A 12,295-nucleotide genomic window follows, 5' to 3' on the forward strand; every position below is an offset into this window, starting at 1 on the left:
TTCATGGGTGGTCCCAATAGGTTCCTCGGATCTGCTACATTGTAGGTGACCCCAATTTCAATCGGGGCACAACGTGATATAGGCCGCGTTCATGCGAATTTCGTAGCCAGAATCACAAACATGAATCATGATTCAAAACGGCGTTTCAAATCACGGTCTCAGTGGAAGAGCGTTCATGCGGGCTTTCGCAACGCTGATTCTGGCTCTGCTCATCCTTTGCCATTGCGCAGCGCACTGCGCAGTTTGACCTTGTCTCTGCAACTCGAGCCAGACCTCCTTATGCCCACTGATCAGTCAGTTTATTATAGGCCTTTTCGTTTTTATTTCGGTGAATACTTTCCAGTAAGGTTTGGCATTCAGGCTCTACCCACAGATCGAGGAATATTCCTAATTCTTCGTCTCTCCAATTGTTTCCCTTGGTAGACACAGCGCTGCAGCCATTATTTTTATCAACTCAATCGGAGAGTAATTACATGTATTATTATATTAAACAGCTAACGTTAAAACCTAGCATAGAATCGGTGTATGGCGTTGATGTAAACAAACAAGTGCAAGTATGGTACCGAAACGCACGACTCATAATACGTACACAAGCGCGCAAACAGAGCAAGAAGCTGTGGATGGGACACCCCACGAGACACGCATGCGCACAGCGCACAAAGACGTCATAGAATCACGATTGAAATCACGGTTGCGTTCATGCGGTTTCTGCGATCGTGATTCTGGCAGAATCATGATTCAAAACGCCCTTTTTTCCGCGTTTCAGATCGGCGTTTTGAAACGCGTTTAAATGGAAAAATCGCATGAACGCAACGCAACTAAACACGTTTAGCGACTAAACGTGTTTAGAAACGCAATTCTAGTTTCGCATGAACGCAGCCATAGTTGGCTAGTTTTCAAAGCTCTACTTAAATCTGCATCCAGAACTGCTGGATTCTGAGTCTGCATTGTCTGTGAGTGCCACGGGAGATCAGCAAAGTTATTGACAGCATAAATTCCTTGATTTGGAAATTTTATAGGGGAAGTTAAAACTTAAAAATGGAGTATGGGATGTTTACAGTTGGCACTATGTAAGATAGCGTTCTTCCTCTTTTCTTTTTTTTCCAAAGTGTACAAAAAGCTCAGTGTCATCCGTAGGGAAGAGTCTGTGATGGTTAAAGGACAAGTTCACCTCCATAGACATGTGGGTTGAGTGAATGCAGCAATATTAGTAGAGCACATCAGTTAGAGTTTGAGGAAAATTGGACATTCATTTCAAAAGTTATGCATTTTTGAAGTTTCTGCTCACTCAAGGCTGGATGAGAAGACTACTATAGCTTGTGATGTCACATGAGTACAACGATAATAAAGAAAGAATAAAGAAAATTCAACATATTCCACCTTTCTCGCATAACAAAAGAACACTTGACTTCTCTCTTTCAGAAGGCAGGGGGAATAATATTACCCTTAACATACATTGTATGTCAGTAACAAGTCGAAGAAATGTGCACTTAATTCAAAAAGTAAAGTTTTGTGAAATTCTCTTTTTATTTTCTTTATATGGTTGTACGCATATGACATCATACACTATGGTAGGCTTCTCATCCAGCAGTGACTACGCAGATACTTTAAAAATTCATAACTTTTGAACGGATTGTCCGATTTTCCCCAAACTTTCACTGATGTGTTCTACTAATATTGATGCATTATCCACATGTATATGAAGGTGGACTTGTCCTTTAACATTAGTCCTAAATACAATTGTAGGTGCATAATTTGGCAGTTCTGCACGTGACGATAAGACTGTGATGCTCTGGCGTGTGGCAGACTGCCAATTAACAAATTTGAACAATTCTATGACTATACATTACGTCTACAAGATGATTACAGTATTGTTTCATGAAGTGGTATTTGAAAAATGAAAATAGGATTTGAATTTTAAAACTTTTTTCCCATTGGTGTCAATACACTTTAATATTTTTACTCTTGATCAAAATACCACATTTAAACCTGTTTGTTTTGTTTGTTGTTGTTGTTGTTGTCGTCGTTTTGTATTTGTGATGAATTGCACATAAATCATGTAAATGGAACATTTTATATTCCAGGCACTGTTGCAATTTGCAGATCATATATTTTAATCTGGGTTTCAGGTTAGATATAAAACTCTGTATTTTTCATGAAAGTCTGGTAGCCATCATAAGGTGTAAAAGTGTTGTGACACCTGTACTGTATAAATTTATGTGTGTGTGTGTGTGTGTTGTTCTTTTTTTCATAGTTGATTAAACATGGTTAATTTATATTGTGTTTAGACATTCGAGATGAATGTTTTTGTCATGTGAAATTGTAGAAATCAAACGAAGATTATTAACAAACAAAAAAAGTGCTCGCATGTAAGTGAAAGTTCATATTACATACATTGCAAGGAAATACCCCACTCTACACTTGTAAGTCAAGGTCTTCTTTGTCATGTGCTTCACCAATTTAGTTCTACATCACCATCTTCAAAGTGTCTTTGGTACATTGAGTAAATGGAAACAGAAAGTTCGATGGAATTTTCAAGTTTCATATGTTTATGAAACATAAATATACCAACCTCATACTCAAATTACATAAGGTGATTAAAAGTCCTGGCCAAACAAGTTTCCTGTTGACCACCACACAAAACTTCACTGATTTTCCTTTTTTTTTTAATTGGAATTAAAATATGTATATGTACTTATCCTTTGTATCAATTTTTGTTGTGCTGCAATAAACAAGCTACAATGGCTTTTAGTGACAAAAGGTTGTAGTTGCCAAACAATCATTGTGAGAGTTGTCAGTTAATGACATCATTATTTGACCTACATTGTAATTTGAATGCCATCTGTGGTTGACACCAATATTTAAAAAAAAAAAAACATGGAGAACTTTATAATTCCATAACTTCTTAGTTTGTGTCCAATTTTAGTTTAAAAACAAAGAACCCTGCTATTATAATCCTCAGACTACGGTCATTGTATTCAAAGTCAACTTGAGCACAATGTGGTATTGTGACTTTAAAATCACTTCTCATGGGTTAATTCATGAACATGCAAAGGGGAAAAGTGTCTGTACTGTAGTTGCCTCTACAGGTAGCCAGGAGTAATGCCCTTGTTCACTTGTTCACAAGGAACTAAGACACTGTCAACAACACCAGCGGACTCTTGCAAATTTCTGTACACAAAAGGTTTTATAAGTAGGGAGTACGCAACACAGAGACATTATGTGAGCGTGTGTGTATGTTTATGTGTGTGTGTGGAGGGGGGGGGGGCTGGGGTGAAACTGTGGGATGGGGCAAAGAGGAATCAGGCAATAAGGCCAAGAGGAAGACGAGGAAATCTTTTGGCCACTTTGTGAAATACATCCCTGTATCATACTGACCTATCTCCGGCACTGAGCAGCGTTAAGTACGTCAGTGGGAATCTCTGTGTAATGCTAACGCAGCTGCCTGTACTATCCAGCTCTCCTCAGAGTACACTGTGCTTGTACGACAGTCGGAGGGGAGGGGAAAAAAAGAAGAGATAATTTTGGGAGGAATTCCAAGTCAACTATTATATACTTCCTCTGTGATCCATCTGGCGGTGTTCTGCTGCTGTTATATTTCCTGTCATTTTTTTTCCTTTTCTTTCACCAGACCCTTTGCCTTATTTTGCTCTTTTCTCTCGTTACATGTTCTTGTGCATTCAACGTCGGACTCCGCCAGGTCATCAAAGACAAAGAGAAGGAGAAAGGGTCGTCGATGAAGTCAAAAACGCAAGCACCGCTCGCCAACGGGGATGCTGCCGCGTCGTCAGGCATGAACACCCCTGACCAGGACTCTAAAGTAACAAAACGAGGTAAGCCAGCCTTTACGAGGGCCTTCCTCTTTCTCTGAAACTTTGGAGCTAGAACTATTAGCTGCCTCATAAGAACTGCCAACCCCCCCCCCATGACTTGGACACATATTTGCTATTAAAACTTCATCACTGCCATAAATTGCATAAAGGAGCAAAGTATACTATATGTATGTCATATAAATGTGTATCTCCAGGTGGTTCTTTTTGGTGGTTTTAATTTTGCACAATTTATTGTTTGCGACAAAATCAGTGCAGCCAAAACATTGTCTCCCGTTACCGGAATGCAATGCATATTATCATCGCCAGGATTGGAAATAGTTGACTGCACTTCTTTTAAAGGGAAATATTTCACTCACTCCTCATGCCATTATTATGGTTCTTGATCTTGAAATCAATAATTCACAAAATGTAATATCATGACCCAGATTTACGAAAAATTGTGCTCTTGAAAATATATGACATAGGCCTACTATACATGTATACAGTGCTGCCTATGCTTTGCATAGAATGTTTTCTAGAGTTGTAGTGATTATGCAACATTTGATGACTTTTGTTGAGGGGGTATTGATTGTGTTGCTGCCACACAAGAATTGTTACATAAAATGGTTTGGTAATGACATCATTACCCCCATCTATGTTACATACTGTATACGCCATATATTTGGCAAGTCTGATTTTTTTTCTTCGAATCGGGACTTCACGATAGTTTCGCAAGCGATAAAATTGACAGCTGTGGAGTGACAGAAATGAATGGAGAAATGGTTGTGTGCATGCAGAATTCATGTTGAGATCAGAGTTGATAATACAGTATTCATCGCATAATCGGGCATCTGATAATCGGGATCCTCGCTTAAATGATATACGCTTCCCAGAAACATTTCCAACGCACGTTATTTTCACTGGATAATCGGGCGGGGACCTCTGATAAACGGGACAATTTTTCTTCAAGCGATCTTTGATTTTGTTAATATTTTACACAAAAAATCTACCAAAATACCACAACAATATTTCAAAGATTCCGTATCAGTTGTCGTTTACAACAAACTTACAAAGCAAGCTTCGGATTGGTGTGTTTTGACCTCCGTCCATCCAGTACATGTACATGCATAGCCACGAAAGCGCCGTGTATAAGTATCCATGCCATTGCAAAGCACATGCCTTCGCGAACATTCTTCTCCCCTACATAAGCAAAGCCATGTGCTCGCTTGCAATTCCTACTCGACTCGCATCCAATAAAAAACATGCCTCGCTCATACAGCCCAGGCTGTGTGCGTTGTTTAATCTCAGTCATACACTCTGAGGGCAAAGTCCATTGTTATCGCGCGCCTTCGTATCTTGTTATCTACTCTCTTTGGTTTCAACTTTCAATACAGCTGTACACTGTGATCTGTGTGTACGTCACAATCTTCCTCAGTTGTGACTGGGCAAAAGTTACGTGATTGAAATGAGGGCTATGAACAGTTACGTATTCAGTGAAATGGGGGAGAGAGTGGGAGGGAGAGCGTGAAAGATGAGAAGGGTTCAATGTATGTGCGAATACGTAACGTTTTATGAATCTTGACTATGATCAGATGAGCTGACATTGATTACGTGTACACGCGTGTTTGAGAGAAGAATCGAACCCGGTTGCGATTACTCTACATCATTGCGAGAATGCAGGGAGAGCTGGAGGGTCGCGCCGAGGGGTAGCGTGTTGTGTATTCATGTACATGTACAGTACGTCAGTACATGTATGCATGTGTGTGTGTGTGTGTGTGTGTGCGCACTACATGACACATGTCGTATGCCGTTAGTGTGTGGTGAGTACTCATCGCGAAATCGGGCACCTCGCTTAAAGGGGCCGTGTTTGCTACTCCCAACCTGTCCCGATTATGCGATGAATACTGTATTGCATGTTGTTAATTTCGCAAAAATAGCACTCGACACTTTATATAATTTGTGAAAATAGAAACCTCCTGGAATATTTGGCATATGTAGTATGTTGATGTTGCTGTTGTCAACATGAAAACAGCAAATTTGAAATTACCTAACTCTGTGTGTGTGTGTGTGTGTGTGTGTGTATTTTACACGTCCAATTGTAATGAAATATTCACTCTTCTATTCATTTTTCTTTCCTCTTTTAGTTAATGTTTACTTGAAATGTTTAATTTTCCTTTAACAGGGTTTATTGCAAGTACTTTATATACCATAGGATATATTTAGCAAATCTATTTTTTTTTTTCCAAATCGAGACTTCTTGAGAATTTCCCGAGTTGTTAAATTCGCGATCGTGGAGCCCAGCACTGAACTGAGAAATGTATTTGTGCACGTCACATTCATGTCAGGCTCAGAGTTAATATTTTTGCGTGTTTTTAGATTCACAATAGTACCGGACTCACAAAATAAACAAAGATAGTCATCGTGCAGTGAGCAATTATTGTTGTTTTTTGATCAACCAAATGATGCAACTGATGTGTGTTTGTTTAGATGCATTTCAACAAATGTCTCAGCAGAGACTCCAACTCTCCCGTTTTCGACGGGAGATCTCCCGCCGAAAGCCCATTTTTGCAAAATCTCCCGTTCTCCCGTTTGAGATTTGATTTCTCCCGCCCTGGCTCTGTGTCTCCCGGTGGAAAGGATTTCTTACTTATTGATATCAGATGTTGAAAAAATAAGCCTTAAATAGCACCAAAGAACATCTAGAACCCTAGGAACTTTGCACACATCAAGTTGGAGTCTCCCGTTTGCTAGGGGTTTCGGGCGGGAGAATCTCCAGATCAGAAGGTGCTTTGGGTTGGAGTCTCTGTCTCAGAGGTGGACAGCATACTCACATAGAGCACAAGGCATAGTAAAGGCAGTGATATACATGTCTACAGGTATACACATAATCGTGAACAAGAGTAGTGGAGCTTTGTTCAGCAAACGACATTCAGCACCAGGCCCAACCCTAGCTATTGAAACTATGTCATATTTTCTAGGACATCCTGCTATCACTGCCTGACTTTAAGTTCAGTGCCCCGTTGCATAAAAGTTACTATTGTGGTAACTTTGCCATCCAATGGTAACTACCATGGTAACAATACTCAACAACCAATCAAAATCAAGAATTCCATGGTACGTTGTAGTTACAATGGGATGGCAAAGTTACCACAATAGTAGCTTTTATGCAACGGGGCCCAGGATTATCACTTGTGCCAGTGTTGAGATATAAACCTAGTACTAATACCAGCACCAGCATACAAAAGGAGAAAGTACTAAAGAGGAAAGTTCTAGATCTATTAGCTATAATCAGCATGGTCATAATCCAAGCTCAAATTAAAAAACAAAACAAAACAAAACAAAACAAAAACTCTTCTCTGAAATGTTTGAATTTCCAGAACATTTGGTGATTGGGCTTTTGTTGGCAAAATGGCAACAGCATTTTGGAACAATCTCCCTGTAAACAGTAAAATATTACAGATTTTGATAAACTCAAATCTTTGCTAAAACCTCATCATTTTGATGATTACTGATGATTATGTTACTGTTATACAAACATAGATTTTTTATGTAATTTTATGTGTTTCTAAGAACTGAATATTTACTACAATATTGTTATTATTATTATTATTATTATCATCATCAACATTATTATTACTAAAATTAAAGCACACACAACAAAAATACAGGACAGTATTATTGCGTGAACTTCACATGGTGTCTTTCTATAGATTATGGGAAATATTCACATCAGTGAAAATTTGAAATTATGGCCTTGTAGCAGTTTTGTGATCACATAATTGATGGTATAAGTGATGTCTTCCTTTGTAATAATTTTAGAATAGATTTAAATCCTAAAGATCAAATGCTTCCTAAAACAGTGTTTAAAGACAAATTTTGAGAGATGTGATTTGTGTGTGAGGGCTTGTGTTGAGTGCTGTTTACTCTGAATATTTCACAAGGATTTTATTTTCATGAATTTTGTAAGTCAGGTGCTTATCACAAATTTAAAAACACACGAAAATATTAACTCTTACCCCCGATATAATCTGACGGGCACGCATACATATCTCTCCGTTCTGTTACACTGTACTGTACTTCACGATCGTGAATTTAACCACTCGCGAAAGTGATGAGAAGTCCCGATGCATGTGTAAATGTATACAAACAATCGTTAGTTTGCGAGCCAGATTTCTGTTATTGTTGTTTGTGAGTAGCACACAATCCCTATCCATCTAGACTTTAACCACAGCTCTCCTCCACACACTCATGGGAGGAAACTTTTGTCTGCGTCACCCCTGCTGATCAAGTCCAGAAGTTCTGGATACATTTCTTCTTGTTGGATGGAAAGGGGGATGGGGGGATGGGGGAGGGGTAGGGTGGAATGAGGGTGGGGTAAGGGAGGAAGAGGAGAGGAGAGACTTGGATGGGGTAGGGAGAGGCATCATTGTCGTATGTAGTCTTAGCCTATTAGCCTCTTAGACTTTTCATTTGCAGTATTTTCACTATTACTCAGCCATGCTTAGTTCTCATACAGAAATGTTTATTTAGGACTAGATACGTACAGCAGTCAAGGGGGGGGGGGGGAAAGAACAGTAGCAAAAGCTGACACCTCCCATCCCCTTTAAAAGAAAACAACCACAACAACAACAACAACAACAACAACAACAACTGTTCCAACAACTTTCCTTATGTCCCACTCCAATTATTACTAAAACGGTATACATGTAGCTATGTGATGAATTTGTACATCTGAATGCTGACTAATGAAACGATGTATAACAAAACGACGTAAAATGAAACAACGGTCAGAGCATCGTTTCAAACTAGAACGCGATAACAAATCAGTATTCCATAATGTCCATGTATGCGTCTTAAGGAATGGCCACCATAGAATTGTACATTGTATGACTGGGCAGGGCTTAGTGCGAGCGCACGCGAAAGGTGACCCTATTCCTCTCACTAGCAGCAATGTTATGACAATAACAACATGCGCTGCACATTGGGAAACTGCACATGTTGATCCATACAACATTTTCGAGATAAGCGTTTGAACAGTCTGTCAACTATACAATGATTCTTTATACATCGTTTCTTTATTTGAATTATCAAGTTTTTGTATGAACTGGCTTGCGTCTGAACAGGGGGTCTGTGCCTGAAACTGAGTTTTTGCAGCCCGAGGGCAAGCAAGCATGCTTGGCTGGTACTAGCATCCTGTCATTTCGTATACATGTGTGTGTGTGGGGGGGTCCCTCTGCCCTGACTCAGTAGACCCCATGGGGGAATGGCATAGTTTCAGTTTTGTGCAAAGGTTTAGCAATCATTGGAACCTTAGCTCTATGAAAGAAGCACAAGCGCTTCTTAGCTTTTAAATGAGATTCTCTCAGATATCATGAATTCCAAACCATACCGGACTTTCAAATGTAAAGCCAAGTCCGTTGTATCTTCCTGCTTTCCATAATGTGTGTTATATAAATGCACGTTTGGCCATTAGGATGAATGCACACTGCTGTACTAAAGTCAAACTGCCACTCTGATATATTGGCATTTAAGAACTCTTTTATGACTTTCTATTAGGCATTGTAAGATGTAGGCTATTGGGATATAGCTCATTGATTTTGACTGTTAATCTGTTTGCATTTTTATCAGCGTAAGGTTGCTGCAATTGCCTCATTGTACTCGAGTGTTCAACTGTCCTTATTTACATTCTTGGTATGAGAGGATTTGATTTAATATAATTAAATTTGATTTAATTCAATTTGATTTCTTTTAATTTAATTGTATTTTATTTTATTTTGTTTCATTTAATTGAATTTACATTCTTGGTATGAGAGGATTTGATTTGATTTAATTCAATTTGATTTCTTTCAATTTAATTTGATTTAATTGTATTTTATTTCATTTTGTTTCATTGAATTGAATTGAATTGAATTAGAGGACAAGTTCACCTTCATACACATGTGGGTTGAGTGAATGCAGCAGCGATAGTAGAACACATCAGTGAGAGTTTGAGGAAAATCGGACAATCCATTCAAAAGTGATGATTTTTTGAAGGTTCTGCTCAGTCATGACTGGATGAGAAGACTACTATACCTCGTGATGTCATGTGTGTATAACGATATAAAGAAAGAATAAAGAAAATTCAACATATTTTCACTTTTCTCACATAACAAAGGAATACTTGACTTCTTTCTTTCAGAAGGTGGGGGAATAATATTACCCTTGACATACATCAGTAACAAGTGGAAGAAATTTGCACTTCATTCAAGAAGTTTTGTGAAATTCTCTTTTTATTTTCCTTGTATATCATTATTAAATACGCAAGTGACATCATACACTGTAGTAGTCTTCTCATCCAGCAGTGACTGCGCAGATATTTTAAAGATTCATAACTTTCGAATGGATTGTCCCATTTTCCCCAAACTTTCGCTGATGTGTCCTACTAATATTGTTACATTCACTCAATCCACATGTATATGAAGGTGGACTTGTTCTTAAAAGTAAAATGAAATCAAATTGATCAGAATTGAATTAAATCGAATTGAGTAGAATTGAGTTCAAGTATTGATGTTATGAGACTCTTTTAAGAGTGAGATTATTTCACCAATATGACCATCGCAGCATGCATACTGTAGCACCTTATAGCCTAATGTGGGCAGTTCATGCTACAATGTACTTCCCTCATTCACCATACCTTGTACACCAATTGTATGTCTCAGAAATTACAAGTCAACCATTTGGCATGATGTAGAGTGTAAGATTTGGTCCCTGGTTGCTATAAAGATATCATTGTTCCATCGTCTGATATTGTTTGCCATTTAAACAAGAAATAGTTTTTCCTAGTTGGTGAGAATCCCATAATGATAGCTGCCCATGAGAGAGTAAAATTACACCTGGTTGTGTTTATATGAAATCCATGTACTTGCTGTCTTGTGACCAGCCCATATGATATTGTGTGAAATGAAAATTAAAGGTCTGCCATCTTCTTGGACACAGAGGTGGCTTTCCTAGAGCTATACTCGGTTTTTAAAGGGATGGCGTAGTTTTTGTTGAAATGGAGCTTTAGGTTTCCAACTTTTTTGTAAGATAATGAAAAACCTCTTATGAAATATGAAAAAGCTTACAATTCTAAATGTAATTTAGAGCTTATTTAATGGAAATTGTTTCTGAATTGACTGAGATATCCCCAAACAAAGATGTCCTAATAAAATGGTGGACCCGACCCACCTTTTATTAGGACCACCCTTGTTTTACCTTCTTATTTTTTATATGTCAACTATTTCAAAACCTATTTTCATCAGATAAACTTTGAATTCCTCTTAGAATTTTATGCTCATTAATATTTCATTAAAGTGGTCTGTAATCATCTTGCAAAAAGTTAAAATGTGAATCCCCCATTTTAATCAAAACTATACCATACCTTTAAAGGGACTGTACAGTACTGGTTGAGGTGACGGTTTAAAGTTTATAACATTTTTTGGTGAGATAATGAGAAACCTCGTATGAAATATGAAAGAGTTTGTAATATCAAGAATGATTCAATGTTTATTTGATGAAAATTGACCTTGAAATGGCTTAGATATCTAAAAAACACCAATCCTAATAAAATTGACAGACCACGACTTTTATTAGGATCTCTTTGTTTTACCATAATTTTAGATAGATGTCTCACTCATTTCAAACTGGTTTTCATCCGGTAAACTTTGAAAATTCCTCTTAGAATTGTATACTCTTTGATATTTCAATAAAGTGGTTTTTGATTATCTCACAAAAAGTTGAATAATTTGAATACCCCGTCTCAATCAAAACTATGCCATATGGTATAGTTTTGATTGATATATCCCTTTAAGCCAAAGAAAAGTATTAAAGAGGACAGTGAGAGAGAATGTGAGGTTGAGACGGAGTGAGAGATGGGGATGACTGCGGGGAAGGAGGAAGGAATTGTTCTTATGTTTCTAAGCAGCCTGAGAGTTATTTCCTGGTTGCCAAGCAGAGTTTTGGCACCAAACTGCTGTATGTGTGTATGTGCAGTGCCTCACTGTGAACCAAGCATTATCAGATGCACACACACACACACACACACACACACACACACTTGTAGCCATATACTTCTTCTACGAGTGTATTTAAACAGCACATCAGAAGATAAACACTATGAAGGACTGTTACTACTGCTGCTACTGATGTGATACCCCTGACTACTTTTTTTGATCAACTCTATTTTGATAATGATAATAATCGATATGATTTAGAACGCACCACATCCACTCTCCTGTGTAATGCTGTATTCATAAATATAGTAGAATAAAGAAAAGAGCAGGTTTTAAGAAGTAAGCCTATAGAAATTACAGAAAATCGTAGCTAATCAAAAAAGAGACCTTCAACAGTAGTAGGTCTTTCAGACAGCTTTAGAAAGAATCAGATGAAGAGCATTTAAAAAAAAAAACAATGGAAGGTGCTGTGTATTAAGATATCTACACTATTCAAAAACTTAACAATATTGG

General features: G+C 37.9%; 1 protein-coding gene across 1 annotated transcript in view; it reads left to right on the top strand.

Moving 5' to 3' along the window:
- LOC139737320 (SH3 domain-containing kinase-binding protein 1-like) overlaps positions 1-12,295 on the top strand; it is a 97,740-nt gene that overhangs the window by 45,139 nt on the left and 40,306 nt on the right. The window contains exon 4 of the mRNA XM_071647993.1: positions 3,442-3,833. Coding sequence (XP_071504094.1) covers positions 3,442-3,833 — 392 coding nt within the window. The remainder of the gene's footprint in view (positions 1-3,441; positions 3,834-12,295) is intronic.

The sequence above is a fragment of the Diadema antillarum genome, unplaced genomic scaffold (genome assembly GCF_040938485.1).
Source record: "Diadema antillarum isolate AM-2024a unplaced genomic scaffold, OU_Dant_1.0 seq00000689_RagTag, whole genome shotgun sequence".
NCBI classification, from domain to species: domain Eukaryota; kingdom Metazoa; phylum Echinodermata; class Echinoidea; order Diadematoida; family Diadematidae; genus Diadema; species Diadema antillarum.